At 37.0% G+C, this 22,830-nt stretch overlaps 1 protein-coding gene and 1 long non-coding RNA gene across 2 annotated transcripts in view; one reads left to right on the top strand and one right to left on the bottom strand.

Moving 5' to 3' along the window:
• Positions 1–1,967: 1,967 nt before the first annotated feature.
• LOC125457179 (uncharacterized) lies at positions 1,968–20,830 on the top strand. The gene is made up of 2 exons (XR_007248576.2): positions 1,968–2,066; positions 19,762–20,830. It is a non-coding gene; the product is annotated as an uncharacterized LOC125457179 (long non-coding RNA).
• mpzl1l (myelin protein zero-like 1 like) overlaps positions 3,582–22,830 on the bottom strand; it is a 39,054-nt gene continuing 19,805 nt past the window's right edge. Inside the window, exons 5-6 of the mRNA XM_048541042.2 lie at positions 13,093–13,192; positions 3,582–10,742 (exon numbers count right to left, since the gene is read on the bottom strand). Coding sequence (XP_048396999.1) covers positions 10,641–10,742; positions 13,093–13,192 — 202 coding nt within the window. The 3' untranslated portion in view covers positions 3,582–10,640. The remainder of the gene's footprint in view (positions 10,743–13,092; positions 13,193–22,830) is intronic.

Below are 22,830 nucleotides of genomic sequence, written 5' to 3' on the forward strand. Positions count from 1 at the left end.
ACCTCAAACAATCACTGCCTCTTCCACCAGCTACAGTAACAGCAGTGTGAACAGTCTAAAACACCGTAGCTACTTGTCAAAATTTCTTTGACAGCACAGAAGCACAAGACCAGGAGATGCATAGCAATACAAATATCTGCAATTTTCTCTCTGAACTACACACCATCTTGATTTGGAATCCATTTGCGCTTTACTTTGCTTGATCACTAATTAATGTAGTTGGCACTTGGCTCATATCGAGAAATAATAAGAAACTGAGTCAGCAGGATTCAAACACAGAACAAGAAACCCTGAAGGATTTCAAATTCATTATCTTAACCATTTGGCCGCAGGTACAAACCCAGTTTCCTTCATCTTCAGTGGTCAAAGTCCTGAAACTCCATCTCAAACAGCAATGTGGAGCTATACCGTGGAACCACATACAACAGTTCAAGAAGGTGGCTCATTATCACTTTCTCAAGGACAATTAGAGATAGACGGCAACTTGCCAGATATGCTTACATATGAAAAAAAATAGAAAAATTGCAAAAGTTTCCCTTCTCCATTCTCTACATACAGCTTAACTCTTGCATCTGTTTACGATTTTAGCTCATCGCCTCTGCACCATCTCTCACACAATGATATCCTTACTAAATTCTGTGAGAATTCCACGCCAGTCCCTTATAATATTTTTATAACTCCATCATTTTTGCACTCATGCCTCTATTAATAAAGTCAGCGGTCCCTATAAGCTTCTGCAACAGCCTTCTGTTATCCTGTCACCTTTGTGTATATACTCTCAGATCTCTCTGTTCTTGTGCCAGCTTTAAATCATGTTAGTTTGATTACATAAACTTTCCACTAAAATGGATGCCTTCACATTTCTCTGTTAAATAGCACCAGTGATGGTTTGCCTATTTCACTAGCCTGCCCGCCTCCTGTCATCTGTTACTGACCTCCCATTTTTTCTCTATATTTCCCAGTTTTGTTTCATTTATAATTTTTAATATGATGCCAGGAAAGTTGACACCACTAATGCTATCTTTGCCTTCAAAAATAGCTTTTCACCATTACTGAGAATTACCCGTTCTGAGGAAGGGTCACCGGACCCGAAACGTTAACTCTTTTTTTTCTCCTCCACAGATGCTGCCAGACCTGCTAAGCTTTTCCAGGAACTTTGTTTTTGTTCCTGATTCACAGCATCCGCAGTTCTTTTGGTTCTTCACCATTACTTACTGCTTTCTGTCCTCTATTCAATACAGTATCCGTATTACAACTGCCTCTTTAATTCAGCGTACATCATTTTTTAAAATGTGTTTGTGATATTTTATGAAGGACACAACATTCATGAAATCTATTAGTTCATTAAATAATTCAAACAGGTTGCAATTTTTAAAAAAATTACTGGTGCAGTGACAGTGCCTCTACCTTTAGGGCAGCCGGTTTGAAAACAAAACTGCCTAACAGTAAGATTGTTAAGGCTGTAGCTGATGAGCCTTTCACTTAATTGCCTGTTCCAAATAAATTATGATTTGGCAATACGGTCCCTGTAACATGGCCCATCTCTTCCACTTATCAATTTTTATTGATACCAACGTATTCCTTTGCTGCAACTTAGTCAATCCAATTCCAAGAAAACCCACAGCTACATAAGTGAAATTTAAAAATCCCAACATCAAGTGTGCTTATTGGGCTTTATTTCAGTTCACTGTTATGAAAGTATCATTCGCTACCTTACCTAATGCTGTTTCAGTGATCTTCCAGTGTATACAGTAAGTATATAGCTGGCTGTCAAGACCCAGTGAGTGCTTCATTAAATACAGGTGGACAAGTATCTTACACAGAGCCATAAGATGGCCCTGCAGTTGGTGGTGCCCCATTTTATGTTGACTTAACTAAATGCACAAAGTACACTCCCATTTGAATGGGATCACACATACATTTTCAGCATGTGATTCCGTTTCAGATAAATAATCCCTCAGAATGCTCTATGATGTGTGTGCAACCAGGCTGTTTGGCAACAGTAATGTCATACTGTTTACTGGAAAAACAGATGGATAGTAAATTGTTTTCTGCTCCTATGGCAGGTAAGGTTTAATTTACTGTCTCCTGCATTGGATTTGTGATTGATTTATCCTTCATTTGAAGTATTTATGGATTGGAAGGCAGAAAATTAGAATTTGGTGTTTGTAAAATGCTAGGGTGGAAAGCAGTGTGTGGTCCCTTTACAAAATGATGTGCTTTTTCTATGCTTGGAAATTCAGAAAATATGTCAATGGGCAGCAGCTTGTGGGTTTGCAGGTTCATTGTGCACCTAAATTGAAACATTTATATCAAAAAGCTGTACAGGTAGCAGGCTAAGCAGCAGTTTTGTTTTGTTATCAAGACAACAGGTTTTGATTTTAGACAATCAATTTGAATCAGGCACTTAGAGACCAAAAAACAATTAAATTTAAATCTGATGTTTTGACCACATAGGAGCAATCATGTTGTAAGAAATTGAGATGTCATCAAGGATCTTTTAGCACACACACAAAGCCAGGCAGTTTCTCATAGTGTCAGCTGTCACCAGTCAGTGGGTGGATATTTTGCTGCATCACCATGCTAAGTATCACATGTGCAACATATGCCAGCAGCTGGAGTAGCAAACCCACATGTGCTTCAACCAAATGACCATGCCTCAAAGTCAGAGGGAATAGTGCTCAGGCACATTCCCTTCAAACAGGGTGTTAAAGGCACACTCCACTATTAGTCCAGGGACTTGAGCAGAGTCAGTCAGCCACTGAGGATGGTCAGGGTCAGGACCCTCTTATTAGGAGGGGAGGTGCTACTTGTCAGGCACCCACTACCAGTATTTGCTTTTTCTGCCCTTCTATGAATAATCTTTTCCTGGAGTGAGGGGAAGAGGAGGGATTAAGTGACAGGAAAGTGAATCACAGAGCTGTTAGTGCTGGTGCAAATGGAGAAGGAATGTGATTTCCTAAGGAAATGTGTGCAGCACTGAGGTCATGCAGGGTTAATGGTATGAGGAACTGGAGCGGGTAGGAGTGAGAGAGAGAAGATATTGCATGTTACTGAGTGGCACAACATTAACATTGTTAGGAAGTGTGTGCAGTAGCAGAGATAGTAAGAGGTAATGGGGAGAAAATGGTATCACATTCTCTAGTCAAGCAGGGAAAACAGACCTTCTTGTGGTACTACTGGATGTTGTTTTGGATAGCTGAAATCACAACCAGCTGGGCGGCAACTTCTGGCCAGACTGGCATGGTCTAGTGTTCCAACTTCCACTTCTGGTCCTGGGGGATGTGGAAGGTCACTCTCTGCACCTCTATGCTTATCTGGTCTGATTCACAGCAGTATGGTTGATTCTTAACCATCCTGTGAGCAATTAGGTATGACCAATAAATGTTGGCCCAAATAGCGATGCTCACATCCCGCAAAAGAATTTTTTTAAAAGTATGTACAAATAAGATATGTTATAAATTATAAATACCAAGTTGACGAGCTTTACACAATCTGAGTAAGTAAGATCCTGCCTCCAGGCAATGTCGGTGACAATTTTTCGTAGATGCAATTAACAAGCCAAACTGTTCCACCATGTCTTCATGATAAATCTACTTGCTTTAATGTCAAAAAGTAATCCAGAAAGTTAGCGAGAACATTCTTAGTGGTGAAGGCTATTATATCTTCATATAAAATTCCTAGGACAATCCTTTATTGAAATAATCCATGCAGCAGCAGCAAATCTTACAAATTTTAGTGGTGGCAAATATGCCACCAGTGGAAATTAATAGGCCTCATCCTGTAAAATAAAAGCATGGAAAGCATTTACATGATAATCCTCATAAATATTTGTGTTCTGAAGAAGGGTCACTGGACCTGAAACGTTAAATCTGACTTCTCTCCACAGATCCTGCCAGATCTGCTAAGTTTTCCCAGAAATTTCTGGTTTCATTTCTGATTTCCAGCATCCACAGTTCTTTCAGTTTTTGAAGTAATTTATTTTGTTCAATTTTGTGAAATTCTGTCAAACAAACAGTCATGAGCCTTGGGGTAAAACGTTTTCTTTATACATTTAAAATTTCAAATATCCTTCATATTTAACAATGAAATAAATTCTTGCACAGCTAAGACAAGTAGAGAACAGTTTACAGACAAAACAATTTAGCAAACAAACTGATTATATGCACTTCAGCAATTCTAGAATACCTGAACAAGACTTTGAATACAAGATTGGTAGAATATAATTTTAGACATTACATAATTTTAGACATTTCATAAAGAAGAATGTCAATTTAAGGTACATGCTGCTCAAGAATAATGTAGAAGCAAACCATCACAGCTACTGCATCAGTGAATTGATCACTTTTCTGTAGAATCCATTTAGATTTCCCTCTTGGATTTCCCATGTGCACTAACTTCACTGCACAAATTTGCTTTTGTTATCCTGAGAAATGATCATTGTCACCTTTTTCTTACTTATTTACTAAATACTGTTACAGTAGTTGTAAGGCATGTGACTTGGGTGAAGTCATGCTTGAATTTGTTAATCTTTTCATAGATTCCTAAGTGGCATCTACCAAATGGATTTTAGAAATAGACTACCTGGAATGTTTGTCTTCAAAATTCGGATTACATCAAGTGAAATTAAATATTCAAATACGATGATTTTTCTGATTTGTACCGATATGCAATTACAATCCATTTTTCCTTATTTAAGGCAAATGACAGGCATTGCAGATAATTGAGCTTGCATATTTACATACTTGGAAGTACACACAGGTTATTACATAATTTTGATATTTTCAAAGGTTGCATATAAAGTAAACAGAAGCTATAGTTCGATAATCTTGACCTAAATATAAAATGAGCGACAATAAAATAATTAGCAAAGTTGAAAACAGGTTCCATTGGTCTATATTATGTATATATAAAGTGAAAACATCAAATGCAGAATTCAGACTTGGTAGTAAAATGTAATTGTTAGAATAGTCAATGAAGCTTTGACTGCAGTATATTTCTATCAGCTTTATTTGGAATGCCATCTAGTGAGGGAATTTCAAATATATAGAGTGAAACCTATGTTCTAATTCTTTGAACTAAGGGTGTCTGACTGAAGTCTGCATGGCTCTACTCATAGAAGTCCTCTGCATCACAATTAAAATACAGTCTGGTAAAGTTTATCCTTTAAATAAAAAAATGCCCTATTGAACATAGAGTTATTTTATTCAGACATGGAGAGAAGCCCAACCTCAAGTTATCTTTCTATTACTCTGGGGTTCTTGCAAACCTAATGTGTGATTTTTGTCCTTCACCAAGCACTTCATCACGGGAAGCATCCTCCAGCTCCCCATGAAGAGTTAGACACTCAGACATTTCACTTAGTCGGAAACCTTGTCTGTCGGGTATCAGACATTCATTCTTAAGGCCATCTAACCAGACTAAATGTTTTGACTCCTTATCAGACTACTGAACCAAAGAATGATTCACCATTCACCAAGGTACCTCCTATTATATTCTCACATGAGTTAGTTTACTCCTCTTAGCAAGAAGTTTTGCGAAACACAATTAATATGGCTCTTTAAGTATCTGGTCAGCTGCTCACCCACCATTGCAGATATATCATGTGGTCACATTCTTTTTCCCTACACTAACCAAAGACCTCTGGACTTGGTATAACTGTTGTGTCCAATAATACGCTTTCTTTAGTTCATTTATGAGATGTGGCTGTAACTGGCTGAGTCAGCAGTTAATGCCCATCTCTAGTTACCCTGGAGGAGGAGGTGGTGATTTGCCTTCTTAAAACACTATGGTCCGTGCACCGTATGTAGACCCACAATGCTATTCGGGAATTCCAAGCTAGTTACAGACTAGTTTCCAGAGAAGTGTAATTTAAGCAATTTGGGGGAAAAAGGCATAGTGAATTAATTAGCTAGTAATTAAACACGAGATACTAGAGCTGAACTTCAAATGAGACTGCAAATAGCAACACAATAGTTGGCACTGGTTGTCTTGCAAAAAAAAATTACAAGCAACATTCTACTTCAGTCAGTAAGGGACAAAATAGCAACTAAAAAAAATCAGTTTAGCATAAAGCTAGAAAGAAAAAAAAAGTCACAAAATATATCATTTTGGCACAGGCATTCACTGCAGAGGCCTTCATCCATGCATTAGTTAATGGCTGTGACCACAGTACGTAAATACAAAGGCTGTCTCTTCAAATTTTTCATTTATATGCCGTCAAGGGGTTAACTATCTGCTTTTATAATAGAATTCACATACAAAACTTGTAAAATAATTTTTAAGATTATGTGGGTATTACTGGTACGGCCAATCTGTGCAGTTCATCTCTAATCACACTTGAGGTCATGCGTAGTGAGCTACCTTTTAGAACCAAGACAGTCGAATTGGTGCAGAAATACCCACAGTGATGGGGGGAACGGGATTTGCAGGACTTTTATCCAGCAAGTGAAGGAACAACAATTTAGTTCCAAATTGGACAGCTTGTGGTTTGGAGGGAAATGTGAAATGACAGCAATCCCACGTGTTTGCTGGCCTTGTCCATTCAGCTTGGTAGACGTGGTGTGGGAGGTGCTGCGAAGGAGCATCAATGAGTTGCTGCATGCATTTTGCAAATGGTGCAGACCTGACACTGAGTTATCAGTGAATGTATAAACTGATGGATGGGGCCCAATCAAGTGGACTGCATTGTCATGGATGTTGCTGGGGCTGCAGCCATCAAATAAGTGAATATCATGCTTAACTTGTGTCTTGAAGAAAGGGAGGCTTTGTAGCTTTGAGTCAAGAGATTACTTGCCTCAGAATTCCTGCTTTCTGACCTGTTCTTGTATCTATAGTATTTATGTTCTGGTCTAAATCAGTTTTTGGTCAATCATAACCCCACAATGTTGACAGTAGAGAATTCAGTGAAATAACACCAGATGCCAGTATCCCATCACCATGTCACTCTTCATTTACACACAAACAGTCCTTGATTTGTGAACTGCCTCTTCAGAGTCAGCTATCAGAGTGTCAGTATTGCTGCCTCTTCCCTTTTTATTTGTCAGCCAGGGCTCCCTGATTTAACTAGAATGACAGCCCCAATCAGGGAACTCATATTCCACAAAATCCACCTGGATGACCTTGTTACAATCACTCCAATGCCCTTAAACATCATGGGGAGATGGTTAGGTTTTCTTGTTGGGGATGATCATTGCTACTGTGTGAGATAAAAGTTACTTGAACTTTTCAGCCCAGGCCTGAACACTGTTCAGCTCTTGCTGTTATGGGCACAGATAGTTTCAGTATCTTTGGCGTTACAAATGATAATGCAATTAACTGCAAACATCTGCCCTTCTTACCTAGTGATGGGTAGAAGGTTCCATTGATAAAGCAGCTGTGGTTGGGTTATAGGACATAAACCAAAGATCTCCTTAAGAATATCAGGAGACTCAGATAATTGGCTTCCAACAAACACAATCACCTTCTTTTATACTTAGTATGACTCCAGCTATTGAGGAGTTTCTCCACCCTTCCATTTCAAAGTGACCTAGATTTTACCAAGTCTCCTTGATATAACACTGAGTCAAATACTGTCTTCATGTAAAGGGCGACTAATTATGTTCTTTTCAGTTCAGCTCTTTTGTCCATGTTTGGACTTAGGCTGTAGAGAGATCTTGAGCCAAATGACCCCAGCATAACTCAAGCTAGGCACTGGGATCAGATTAGGGTTGACTAAATGCCACTTGATGCCACTGTCAGCACTATTTTTGATCACTTTGCTGATGATCAAGAGTAGACTTATGGGATGGTAATTGGCCTGACTGAGCAACTTTCCATGTTGGCGGACAAATGCCAGAGGTTTAACTGTACTGGAACAGTTTGTGTAACAGTCTAATAATTTTTGGAGCACAATCGTCAATACTACTGCTGAATGTGGCGATTATGGGCTCATATATTTTGCAGCATCCAGTGCCTTCAACTTGATAACAATTGGAGTCAATCAAATTGCCATCTGTGTTGGTGATGCAGTGTGAGCATTGTCATTCCAGGTCAAACCTACTTGCTGTCATTGCTTCTTCCCCCACATTACCAACATTACATCCCCAACTCCTCTATCTCTCTCTGCTGAATTTCCCCCAGCCCTAAACTCATAAAAAGAGCAAGAATTTTAAAAAGTACAAATCAAAGACATATTTTAAAATTTGAAATTTTATATACGTAAAACAATGTATCTATTATGAACAGACAATACAAAATCTGTGCTAATATACAAGCGGCAGCTTGTTCTCAAGTTGCGGCTACATTTATTTGACTCTTCTTTCTATTTTAACAGTTGCGACCTCTCTTCAGATTAGCAATAGTATTGAAGACTGTGCTCCAAACATTACTGGGCCCTTACCCAAGCTGTTCTACTACAGTTAAATCACTGTTTAGCATCTTCTTTCTATCTTAACAGTTGGGACCTCACTCCAGATTGGCCATTTTAGCTCTTCTCAGCCTCTTTGGTGAAGACTGAAGCAAGGCATCAATTTAGCATCATCTCCTGAGACTTTATCTTGCTCATCTAATAAATGCCTGAAAGGTCTTGCTTTTATTAGAATGCTTTGCTATTTTAGTTTTGAATCCTAAATACTGTACAATAATGTCAATTTTAATTACCCAAAATTTACAGAATCTAAAGCTGTTGATTATCTAAACTATTCAGCAGGTATGCAACAAGCAATCTGTGTAAATGTATGATTTGTCAAGCTTTTATTGATGTAAAAAGTGATCCATTAATACGACAAGTCTAAAAATCCAAAATCTCTGCTACTCAAATTTCATTTCACTAAAATGCATTTCAAAATGCTGAATAGTGAAGAATGTTCCACTGTGTTCTTGTTTTCCAAGTCAATAAGTGATGGTAAAAGCCAGTGAATTAATTCTATTTATCAAATGGCATGGTTTTAAATTAAAGCTCAGCCTCAATATAAGACCTTGCCTTCATTGTCACCATGAAGCTCCAAAGCTTTCTGAAATCAGCTTTATGCTGTTATAGAAAGTGTACTTCACTGTATCATCATCCATAACGATAACACCTAAGTGAATAAAAACACTAATTTAACCAATCTTGCAGCAGGCAATATTTTGCAAAATGTCAGTGGTAGTGTATGTTTTGAATTATAACTCAAATATGCAGACTCATTATTATTCTCCACATTCTCCAATTATAGTCGGTAGTCCAGATAATTGCATGAGTGATCTGGAGTGGAAGATACTGAAAATTTCTGGAGTAGGCATATTTTGCTCCTCAAAATACATATTCTATGTAGAACAGCAAGGCTGCATTATCAATTTGTTTCTGTTTTTCAGCGTGTAAACCTCTCAAATCTTTGCTGGAACAGTTATCACAGCCAGAAATGACATGAGTAAGGTTGCAGTCACATGAGTTAAAGGGAAGCGCAAGTTTGCTGAAGCCCACATATTAGAAATGTTTTATGACTGTTACGATTGCAATGAAAATGGGCTCCCAATATTCAACTTGCATCACTTGACTTTAATTTACGGACTAAAAGAATGCTGCTCACCTACAATAGCTGCTGTGATCATCATCCAAGCACAGGAAACCCACACAAAATATATAAAACTAGCTACTTTGAAATTACCATTCCAATCAAGAGGCTGTGAAATTTAGTGAGGCGTGACAAAATTTTCATATATTTTTCTTCCATTAAAAGTTGCTTATAACTATCAAGCTTGAAAGGAAACAATTACACAGACACCAGAATAAGCAAAGGGACAGCACATTAACAGTAAGCTTTTGAGCAAAAAGCAAAAGGCAGAAAACAACATAGACTTCTAACAGCATGAATACGGGGAACTATTCCCACTGCCTGCTTTTCATAATCTCTATCCAACTGAGAAACCAGCTGATGAAAAGCAACTTGGAACAACAATGATTTCCTCAGAACTCTAGATTATCTGAGCTTCACCACTGTAAAGGAAACAAAACAAAAAGTAGCCAAATAGTTGGACTCAGGTCTTTTCATTTTTTTCAAACCAAAGGACTCTTAAGATCATACCTTGTCTTTTCTGTCTTTTAGTACACACCCCCACCTTCTTTTCTTTGATTTCCAGCATTGGTATTTATGTTGTTGTTGAATTTTATTATTACTTGTTTTGGGGTAATAGACATTAATACTCCATCCTCTTTTGCCTGAGAAAACTTTGGATCTTGCTCTCCTTCATTTTTGAACTGGCTAACTATGTTTAAAGTGCAATAGTTACATGATAAAGAAGAATTTCTTGTTAAAAATGTTGGTTAAAAAGAGGAAAGCTGTGACTTTTCCTCTCGGTTCATAACATAATTCATCAGTTAATAAGTCACTTGGATGTGGCAAATCCCCAGATTTAAGCTACTAAGAAAAGCAGATCCATTCCCAATTCACTATAGCTTTCCAAATAAAGCCTGATATATTTTCACAAATGGATGATTACCATCCTAACCATGGTCCCTTATTATCACATTTTTAAAACTTAAAATAGTTTTTCCCTCTGCAGAAAATCAACTACTAGATGTTACAGGAAAAAAAACAAATCAAACAGTAGCTGGCACTTCAGCTACTCATACCTGTTCCTCTGTTCAGATTATTTAGTTAAATACACTGTGACTTTATAAATCAAGATCTCTGGATATCAGAATAAACTACTGAATCAGACTTGTAGATTTTGTTGGAATGTCTTTGTCCGGAATGATCTAGTTGAGCATAAATTACTGGCCCCTGTGGAAAAACAACAAAAAAATTATTCAGATTTTAAAAATTACAAGTACACTGTAATTAACCAAATAAAATGTAATGGTTATTTTAACGAACTAAGTCAAAACTCAAACTGAAAGTTCAGTACGCTTCAGGAAAACTGCTATGAGAATAATGTTGTTTTCTATCATGAGGTGTTTATGATGGATCCACATTAAGATAATTATGAATCAAGGGGAAGCACATCAGGACTAGGAACAATTACATATGTGCTGTCTTATGACCCCTGTCAGAAATACTACAAAATAAAAGTCAAGTTAACCAATTTATTTTTCCGATTCAAATAGGCTTACCCCGTAGCACAAGAAGAGTGTAATGGTGCAATCAATCTGAGCCCTTATAATATGAGCACTTCAGTAAAACAATAACGCGTTTTCTCTTTAGTTCTTCTGATACCCACATCATGAAGATTTAAATAACAAAAGTAAAACATTGAATGCATTATTCCTCATATTGATACACACTCCCAATTTCAAACCATCACAGTCTTCAAAATCATTACGACTAAAGTGGTATCTGTTGCACCTTGACTATATTAGTTTGAACAGAGCTGCTACAACTTACAACAGTGTAAAGCATCAATCTATAGGGAACTTAGTGGAGGAAAGGGAAGTCCTATTACAATAAGTTGTTTTGATGGAAAGAAATAAATCTCACTGGGCTATTAAATTTGTACATTTGAGTGTAGAATAAACTTGCTTAAATCACTCAAGTCAAGTCCACCTTCAACGAGCCCAAAGAACTGAATGTGCAAATGTACTGATATTCGATCCATGTTACAAGGGAGTCTTAAGGGGACAGTCATGGATCCTGCTGGCGTACACGTGAAAGAACGGAAGAATGGGGGTTGGGGCTTGTGTTTAGAAATGGTGGTCAAATTCACATGGAAAGGAACAGAAAAAATTAAATGATGTGGATGAATGGCTAAAGTGCAGATCAGGAACTGACAAATGGCAATACCCAAGTAACCAGTTTGCTAAACGGCCTCACCTTTTGGGTGACCAATGGAGGTACAGATGCAGTAACGCACAAATTGGGGGTAAAAGTCCTAGTTTCTTGTCCAATTAATTTTACTGTGTAATTTATAACATAAAATTAAAAAAAAACAGAAGTCAGCCAGAACTTCCTAGAGCCATTAAATGAAGATCGGACTTGCCCTTGCCTATTAAATTGCTATTAGCTTTTACACAAAGGTGCTGCAAATGAGAGTTGGAATCATTGTAGTGCCCTCTACTGGGTATCTAAAAATGCATGAGCAGAGGAGTTTATTAGCCTCAACTAACAATGAAGGTAATAACATTCAACGTTGGTTATGTACAAATTGCGCACCAGCTTCTTGTGGATCAATATGTGTGCACAAATGTTTAAATCCAGCATCTGCTGGCCAAGATGTACTACACTATCCTACATTGTATGAAGCCTACATCTGCAGTCTGGCTCCCCCATTCAAATATGTTGAAGCACAAAGTTCCAATACCTATTGTTGTAGAAGTAGACTAAATTTTCCACTGTTGTGTATTGTCCATCTCAGTTCAAACATCACTCCCATTTGATAAGACTTAACTACTGTCAAACATCTTCTAGCAGTGAAAATTAACCTTTACAATTTTGTAAAGTGTCATTCCTTCCATTTTTTTTGAAAACATTGTTATTCCTTCTTAATCCAAATCTATTTTTCTCATTTTTTTTAAAATTTGCTATTTTTCTGAGATTTGAGACTGACATATTCTCATTAAGACTGTTTAACAACCTGTCAATCTGATTTTGTTATGGAAATGTACACTTACAAAAAGAAAAATCAAAACATGACTGAAGAAACAAAAATATGAAAAGTACTCATTTCAGTAGGTCTGGCAGCAACGGTGGAAAAAATTAAAATTTCACGTGAATGAACTTTCACCAGAACCACGGACCACTTAGACAAAAATCACCAATCTGCATTGTATCCCATGCCTGACCTCCTCAGTGTTTACAGGACTTAAGCAAAATATCTCAACATGGGAAACAAAATATCTATCTAGTCTGGAGAATACAAAATAAATTACACAGCACTAAATGAAGTCAGATCAGCTCAAGACATTTTCATTTCATTTTTAGAGTCTACAAAAGGTTTATACTTTTCAATACATTTTGTACCAAACATAAAGGACAGTGTATCAATTGGAAACTTAAAGGTAAATAAACTAGGTATTTAAGTGCTTCCTTTTAAAAAAAATCTATTTAATGAAGAGGCTGAAATGAAGGATTTGACAATAAACAGAACAATGTATAAAATTTTACCTGAGAAAGAAAATAAAAGAAGAGCAAATCATACCTGGAATGGGCCAACAGAACTATGATTCATTGAGTCCTTTACACCTGATACTGCTGAACTTCTCAGAGGTTGCTCAGTTGGGAAGACATTTTCTATAGAACTGCCATTTTTTTCAATGCACATTGAAGCATAAAGGAAGCACCAACATGCATGTTGGGGTTTGGGAGGAAGCAATTACAAATGCTAATAAAGTACAAGCTAAATGGCACATACATTGACAGATGCACAAAATACAAAACTTAAAATTAAGCATTGAAACCCCATCTCAGCCACTTAATGTGATGCAGCACTGCTTTAAAAAGTCAAATAGACTGATTTTGTTTATGTGCAGTGCACACTGAGAGTTGGATGAGTATATTGTCTAAATTCTCATTCAGAAATGGGTTTCCAATACTTTGAGCACAAAACTTAAAAACAAACATGTGTGCAGCAGATTTATAAATACACATTAACACAAGGGTGCAAAAGGTTTGTTTCAATACATTACCACTTTCTCAGCACAGACAACCACAAATAACACATTAAATCAAGGTACCAAGAATTCCATACCAGACAAGTTGGCAAATAAACATACGTTCAAAAGTAAATTCTTTACACTTCAAAGTCAGGCAAAAAGAAAGTTCTGTATATGAACCAAGCCATCAAGGGAAAACATCAACTGAAGTAGATAAAAGGTACAACTCTAACTAGGTGGCCATTATCCATGGTTTCCAACTTTCACAAACGGGTTAAATGATGAGAAACAACTTCCAAAACACAGATTTAACAAAAAAAAACAGGTAATAAACATAGAATCTGACTTCAGGGTCAATCGCAAGATAAAAACAAAGCTGGTAATGGCTTAAGATCACATTTTATAAACTGTCAATGTCAAACTGTATTAGTTCTGGGAAAGAGCAGAATGGTAAAACAAAACTGTGAATGAGGTAAGACGCTACCTGCATTCTTTTTGTTACAGACCAGATTGTTCAAAGTCATTTCAGTATTCTAACACTCAGCCAATACAACAACTTCTTCTCACTGAGTAACAACCAATGAATAAAGGAGGTTAATTGTGAGCTAAGCTGTAGCTCTGAAAAATTAAATGATTAAAAGTACAGACAGGTGTTTTGTGATGCATGCCTCAAGTGGAAGTCAATAATTAACTTGAAATATGTGATTTCTGGCTTAGTTTGCAGACTTGGAGTACTATGTACAGTTTTGGCTCAATATGAAAAAAATACAGCATTGTTTTCAATTGTAGTTCAGAGAAAGTACACTTGACTCATTCCGGGGTGAAAGACTCAACTTATGAAAGAAGGTTGAATAAGTCAGTTACTACCCACTGGAATTTAGAAGAATGACAGCTGATCTTATTGAAACACACAAGATCCTGAGGAGACTTCACAGAATGAAAGCATGCTTGCCCTTATGAAAAAGAGAAGAAGATAGGGGCCACAATTTAAAAACATGGTCGCCCATTTAACAACGAAATGAGGAGTTTTTTTTCTTGGATTGTGGTCTGTGCAATTCTCTTCTGCTGACAGCAGTGGAGGTAGAGTCATTGAATTTACTCAAGGTTGAGCTAAGTAGATATTTGGTAGAGGGGTAGGACCAGATAGGGAGCTAAGATCACAATCTTATTCAACAGCACAGCAGGCTCGAGGGGCTGAATGGCCTACTCTTAAATTCTATGTTCCATGACAGTCCTGTTGTTGCTTGCTATGGAAAAGTTATGATTTTAAGGCAGAGTGAAAAAAAGTAAAAACCTGAGCAAACATCTCCTGCCTGATAATAAAGGTGGCATTAGAAGGTACCTACCAAAAAGCCAGCAGTTAACATCAACCAAAGCATTTCAGCTGAAGATTGAGAATGCCTTGGGAAAGCAGGAGAGGTGGTCAGAAAAAAGAATGCCCTGTGCAAATTGTTAAAAATACCCAGTAAACTTTCATTACAGGGCATACACTTCTAATGACAGAAGCTGGCAGTCAAACGTCTGAGGTTAGAAAATTGGCATTTGTCAGTCTCTCAGTTTATACCAGCCAGTATTTTATCAAATTTGGTCATGAGATTCCCCAGTGCCCTTGTGAAGGAATTGGTGTTGCTTTCTTGAGTCATAGTTACACATTACAGAGCTGTCAGAAAGATGTTCTACGATTATGAACCAGCATTGGTGAATGAACAGTGAAATATTTCTATGTCAGGACTTGTGCCTATAGGTGATATTCCCACGTGCACGCAGCCTTTGTTCTTCTTGGCGTTAGAAGTCAGAGTTTGGAATTGTCAGGGTGATGGGTTAAGTATTAGTTATTATGATACTGGAACAAGAATAAAAAGTACACTGGGGACACTCAGATAGTACATGCAACAGCGATCAGGAGTGATCTCCATTAAAGCTTTTAATAGGTTTGTGACTTCAACTGAGTTCTTTTGGCCCGAGATATGACAGGAAGCATCCTTGAAAAGATGTTCCTCAACTAATAATCCAAGAGATCTGGAATAATACGCTATACATGAGTTCCATTCCCACCATAGCAGCTTGTGGAATTTAAAGTCAATCGACTAGTAAATCTGGAATAAAAGAAAGCTCATCTCATTAATGGCTACGAAACTATCAGATTGTTATAAATATCCATCTGGTGCAACGAATGTACTATAGGGAAAGAAATAAGCCATCCTTATTTGAACTGGTCTTTATTCGACTCCAGACCCAAAACAATGTGTTTGGTCTTCACTGCTTCCTGAAATATCCTAACAAACTGCATAGTTCTGTCAAACTATTACTGCAGGTGTACCAATGCTGTATAAGTTGCACTAGTTCCAGAAGGCAGTTCACTGTCACCACCTTCTGAAGATCAATTAAAGTTCGGCAACAAATGCTGACCTTCAGGACTGTAAAATAATTTGACATGTTAGCAGATGATGAACACCATTCATAAAATGTCACATTAGGAAAATAGAGTTCTCCTTACATTTTTCCTCAAGGAAAACTTACACTTCAAATCAAAATGAAGGAGCACAAAACAAAAGTATTAAGGTAAAAAATTGTAAAACAGTATTTCAAAATCAAATGCAAAAGTATTTCCTCACTTCTTTCAGGTCTTCAGATTTTCTAATTATATTTTTCATCATGTAAAGATTTCTCCAGCTATATAACAAATTAATTTGTAATTTTTATTTCTAACCAATTGACAAGAAAATAATAAATGCTATTCCAAGAATGTTGAACATCAATTTTCTACTGTGAAACTACATGTTCTGCTTGCAAAATTATTTGTTTCAATGCAAAATTCTGTTTCACTAAATTAAGTTGACATGAATTACAAACTGGAATTCCTGCTGAAATCCTGTTCTGTTCAATTTTACTTTGTTTTAGTGACATTAATAATTCAGGGGTGGTGCCAGAGGAATGGAGAATTGCAAACACTCAGCCCTTGTTCAAAAAATGGTTGTAAAAATAGGTCTCTGACTTTGTGGTGGGGAAACTTCTATAAGCAATCAATCAATCGTTCAGAATAGAATTAGCAGTTATATAGAAAAATGAGCGTTAATTCGGAAGAGTCAATGTGGAATTGTTAAGGGAAAGTCTCGCCTAACTAACTTGCCGGAGTTTTCTGAAGAGGTAACAGAGAGGGCTGATAAGGGCAAGGCTGTTGCTGTGACGTACATGAACTTCCAAAAGACATTTAATTCAAACCAACACATCAAACCTGTCAGGAAAGTGATAGGTCATGGGATGAACGGAACAGTAACAATATGGATATAAATTTGTCCAAGTGAGAGGAAATAGAGAATATTGGTTAAAGAGGATGAAAGAAAGCTTGTAGCGGATTTCCCCAGGGGTTGGTATTGGGGCCTTTGCTTTTCTCCATTTATATTAAAGATTTAGATCTTGGAGTACAGGAGCAATTTCAAAGTTTGTGGACAATAAGAATTTTGAAGTGCCACAGGAGCGTGTGGAACTTCCAATACTCACTGACAAGTTGGTGGATTGAGCAAATAAGCGGCAATGAAGTTCAATGCAGAGGTATGATTTATATACTTTGGTACAAAAAACAACTAGAGACAGTATAAAACAAAGGTTACTATTCAAAAGGGATTGCAGAGGCAGAGAGACTTGCATGTATATGCGCATAAGTCATTAAAGGTGGCAGGATAGAGAGAACAGTTAATAAAGTACATAGTAGTCTAAGTTTCGTTAATAGGGACATAGAATGCAAGAGCAGAGAAGGTAAGCTCAACCTATATAAGTCAGGATCATGCCTCAGCTGCAGTATTGAGTGCAGTTCTGGTCATAATACGTTAAGATAGATGTGAATGCAACGGAGAAAGTGTGGAAGAGTTTTGCAAGAATAGTTCCAGGGATGAGAAATCTCAGTTCATGAGGATAGATTACAGAAATAGGGAGTGTTGTCTTGGGGTTCCTTGGAGAGGAGAAAACTATGAGGACACCTGATAGAAGTTTTCAAAATAATGAGGGGTCTTCACAAAGTAAATAGGAGAAACTGTTCCCATTCACAAAAGGAGTGAGAACCAGAGGGCACGGTTATAAGGTGCTTTGTAAAAGAAGCTAAATAAGGGGAGATAAAACTTGTCCACGAAGTGAATAGTCCAAGTTTCGTGGTTATTTAGTTAGAAACAACATGCAGAATTATGGAAGAAAGGCCTGATTTTTGCAATAGGTTAAAATGTTCAGGGAGACGGTGCAGACACAATGGACCAAATGGTCTTCTGCATCATAACTGTGATGCCAATTTTCTTTTGCAAACCAAGTTGCCACCATACAGGTGTTACTTCCACAGAAGCACTCAATGCTAACCAGATGTCAGTCAAGCAGAACTCAGATCTGGCAACTTCTCTTCATTCAAATCTGAATTTTTTTACTGAAGAGCAATTCACACAAAATGCAATCTAAACACAGGCCTCTAGTTTTAGTACGAGCATCACATTTCCAACCACACATTGTTAATGTGTAGAATCAGAGGAAATATAGCAGATACAGGTCACTTAGCTTGAGCCTGCTCTTTTGTTCAATAAGATCATTGCATCTTCCACCACTATTCCCATACAACTTGATATCCAAATATTTAGACATCTATCGATCTTTGCTTTCAGCCTCCGCAGCTCCCTTGGGTACAGTGTTCCAAAAATTAACTGTCCGAATAAAAAAATTCTTCTTCAGTGCCAAATGAGACTACATACTGATTTTAAATACCCCAGCAGGGGAAACAACTTCCTATATCTATGATATCAAAGTCTGTAAGAATTATGTAGGGCTTGAATTAGATTCCCTTTCATTTTCTAAACATGAGAGAGTATAGGCCAATCTCCTCAATCTCTAATTATAGGTCAGTCCTGCCATCCCAGGGATCAGTCTCGTAAACATTTGTTGCAATCCTTCACTGACAAGTATATTTTTCCTTAGGTAAAGAGATCAGAAGTATATACAATGCTGCAGGTATGATCTCACGTAGAGTTTATCCAATTGCAGCAAGATTTCTTTACTCCTGTTAACAATCCTACGGCAAAAAGGCAACATACCATTCTTTTTTAACTGCCTGCTGCACATGCATGTTAGCATTCAGCAACATATGATCGAAGACACCCAGCTCCTTTTGCACATCAACACTTTCCAGTCTCTCATCATTTAAGCAAAGTCCTTATTTGTCTTTTTCCTACTAAACTTCATATTTTTCCAACTCTACATTCCATCCACCATGATCTTATCTACTCACTCACCTTGTCCAAATGCCCTTGAAGCTTCTTTATACCATCCTAATAATCTACACATAGTCTTTGCATCATCAGTAATTCTGGAAATATCACATTGGATCCCCACATGCAAATCACTGAAACAGATTGCAACCTGCTGGGCTACAGGCACTGATCCTTGCAGTAGCCTCCTAGTTGCAGCCTGCTAACCTCAAAATGATCTATTTACTCCTGCTGTTTTCTATATATTAATCAATTTGCAATCCTTACCGGTGTGCTACTCCCATGTGCTCCAATATTGCTATAACATATCCAAATAAACTACATCCCCTCATCTAATTTGCTAATCCTCAAAAATACTTGAGTAGGTATTCCAAGTATTATTTCCTTTCATAGATTCATGTTGATTCTGCCCAGTCCTAACATGCAGTATCTAACACATCCTTTATAATATTTTCTAACATTTTCCTGATTACTGGTGCCAAGTTCCCAGATTTCTCTCTCCCTCCTTTCGTAAATTGTAGGGTTACACTGGGGACCTTCTAATCTACAGGAACCATTCCAAAACCTAGAGTTTTTGGAAGATGGGCGCCAATGCATTTACTATCTCTACAGTCACCACTCTTTCAACATTATGGGCTATAGATCATGTTGATCAGTGGATTTATTTGCTTCCAGTCCCATTAATTTCTCCAATATTACTACTTTTTAAAATTACTAATAATTTCTCCTGCTCCTCATCATCATAGGTTCTTCGATTTTTTACTATTCCTGGGAGGATTTTTGCACTTTCTTGCATGAATAATTTACTTTGCAGCAAGTCTTTATTCTCCATTATAATTTTTTTCTGTCTGCCTTTAATGTGCCATATTTTTCTTTCCTAATCTTTTCCTCTTTATGAAACGTACCTATAGGTGTTTTTACAGTAAGTATTTGTGTTTCTGCTGATTCACTTACAAATTATTTTCTCTTTTTCAGAGTCTTGGTCCTCCTTTGCCAAATTCGAAGTTTCTCCCAATCTTCAAGGTTTCTACTTCAGCCACTTAGAAGCATTTTCCCAGGATCTAATACAATGTTCACTTCTTTTGTTAGCCATGATTGGCTGACCTTTCATGCTGGGTTTTTGTGCCTCAAAAAAAATGCAAATTTATTGTGTTTTAACTATCCAAATGTTGGTCATTTCCTGTCCACTGTCATATGTTTCAATGTTAGTTCTAATGCAGACAATGCAGTGAGAAAACCTTCCTTAACAAGCTTTTTAGATCAAGATTATTAAGTTTTCTCATTGCACAATACTAATATCTCATTTTATAGCTAATTCCTCAACACAGAAAATAATTTATAATCATGCAAAATCACACAGTTTATGTCTGGACAGTATTAAATATTGATCTTTTGAATTTGGCTGAATTTTAGCCACAACTTACTCGTATTCAGGATCAGTTCTTTCCGGTTCCACTGAATTGCATGAGAATAGAAATAATTCACGGAAAAATCAATCACAACAGTATTCTGAATTATGATTCTTATGTAACAATTAACAGCACATTTCAAATTTATACCCAAATCTCCTCGATGTTACAACAAAGTTTAGAACTTTGCATGCATTAGTTCTCTAGTCACACATACATTAATTTTCCTGTATCATGTTACAATATTAAATATTTAGCTGAAAGCAAAATTGCAAGCCACTAATCTACCTATTGGGCACACAGGGCATTTTCTCATCTAAATACACTACGTTTCAAAATTTTACTAATGCTGTGCATACATTTAAATGCAGTTAGTTCTTTTCAAAACCAAATAAAGAAAAGTTTCCCTTGGCTGTAATTTTCAGATGTATCACCTATGTGCCACTGACTGTAATGGATTTGGAAACATAGCTTGGTGAAGAGATATAACACCTCATAATAGCATGAAAAAAAAATTATGACACAAAGAGTGGCTGTCAGGAACTGTGCACTAAAATTAATATTTTTAATAATATGTAGATGAACTTAAAGTTTATCTATGTTGAATTAAGGAATAAAGTATGCTCACATTACAAGAGTGTCCGTATTTTAGATTCTATTACTTTACCAACTGAAGAGAAAACTTGCTTACCATTGACAAAGTTGTATGAAAATAGTAATGGGGAACCTAAACTAAAAATACATTGGGTGAATGCAGAGAATTATAAATTTTCAATTTTTTCAGAAAGTATTGAATATTTCTTGAGTCAGTACATAATTAGCCATAGACAAAAAGATGGTAAGCAGTGAATTGCGATAGTAAGGACAGAAAGGGATTGCTTTAATGCAATATCTTGCCTCAATCAACACAGGAAAACAAAGTCAAAAGCCTGCAGACAATAAGGTGAGAAGGGTATAAATCACAGATTTATACATCAACAGGAAACAGATTGTGTCAGACTTCAAGCTCATAAGAAAATAGAAATGGTTAGACAATGATTTTTCACAATTTAATAACGGCTGGAGGAGTGCCAATGTACTGACGGGCGCCACAATTACAGCTCTGCTTAAATAGTGGGAAAGGTCAAGCTAGACAACTATTGAATGGTTAGCTTTATATCAATAATAGAAAAAGGACTAGAGATAGTAATACCAAATTAAACAACAAAAAAATTGAAAGGCATGGACTGACTATGATAATCAACATAGATTTGTAATGGTGAGATCAGATTTAATTAACTCAATAGTACAGTTTGGTGGGAATAAACAATGAATGGGGAGAAGAGAAGAAGAAGTGGGACTAGACGCACAGAAACAGAAATTGCTGGAAAAACTCAGCAGGTCTAGCAGCATCTGTGAAGAGTGAGCAGAGTTGACATTTTAAGTCCGCTGACCTTTCTTCATAACAGTTCTGAAGAAGAGTCACTAAACCTGCACGTTAACTCTGCTTTCTCACCATAGATGCTGCCATCCAACCGAGTTTTTCCAGCTATTTCTATTTTTGTTTCTGATTATCAGTTTCTGCAGTTTTAGGGAATAGAGGCACAACCATTTCAATGTTTTACTTGACCACACAGATACTCATGGCTACTCTGAAGGGGGCCTACTTTTTGTATGCTAACTTTTGAGTTGCAATGTGCCTGGTCAGACATAAAAGGAACATTGGTCAATAACTCGAGTGGCATCTTTATTATTCAGTACAGCGTTGGAATGAAATCTCTTTTGAAACATAGAGATTACTACTCATGGTCCCACTAAACTGTGCAAGTCACAGGTTCATAGTTAGGAAATGAAAAACCCATTTGCTAAAAATAACAGCTCAACAGACAATTTAAACTAGATTTTAAGTCGTCAGCACAGCTGACCATTAATGACTATGCTGCTAAAATGTTCCCAAAATACTCTGGACCTAATAATCAAAATTTTAAAACTTCTTTAGTCAAAACTATTTTTCCATCATTACTGCACTTTTCTGATAGATAGAAGGCTTCACTTTCCTACAGCACTTCATCTAATAACCAGGATGGCATATAATTAGGATAACAAGGTGTAAAGCTGGATGAACACAGCAGGCCAAGCAGCATCAGAGGAGCAGGAAACCTGACATTTCGGGCCTAGACCCTTCTTCATGTTCCTCTGATGCTGCTTGGCCTGCTGTGTTCATCCAGCTCTACACCTTGTTATCTCAGACTCTCCAGCATCTGCAGTTCCAACTACCTCTGGCATATAATCAAAATGGTTTAAAGTGAAAATGAACAAGAGAAAAAGAGGAAGTGAGAGAGAGAAATCAGAGGAACAGCAAGAGAAAGTTAACTTGTTCAAAATCTAGTAACAAATTAAATAACTACATGACCATCCTGTAGAGGCTAAACATCTGTATTAATATAGTATTTGAATTATACCATTATTAGAGGAGACTGAGGAGGGATATGATTGAGATGTGAAAAGTTATAGGGGTATAGACAAGGTAGACAGAAATAGACTACACCTCTTGATAGAGGGATTCAATGACCAGGATGCATAGATTTAAGGGAAGGATCAGGAGATTTAGAGGGGATGAGAGGAAAAATTGTTCACCCAGGGGGTGGTGGGAATC

The sequence above is a fragment of the Stegostoma tigrinum genome, chromosome 12 (assembly GCF_030684315.1).
Source record: "Stegostoma tigrinum isolate sSteTig4 chromosome 12, sSteTig4.hap1, whole genome shotgun sequence".
NCBI classification, from domain to species: Eukaryota; Metazoa; Chordata; class Chondrichthyes; order Orectolobiformes; family Stegostomatidae; genus Stegostoma; species Stegostoma tigrinum.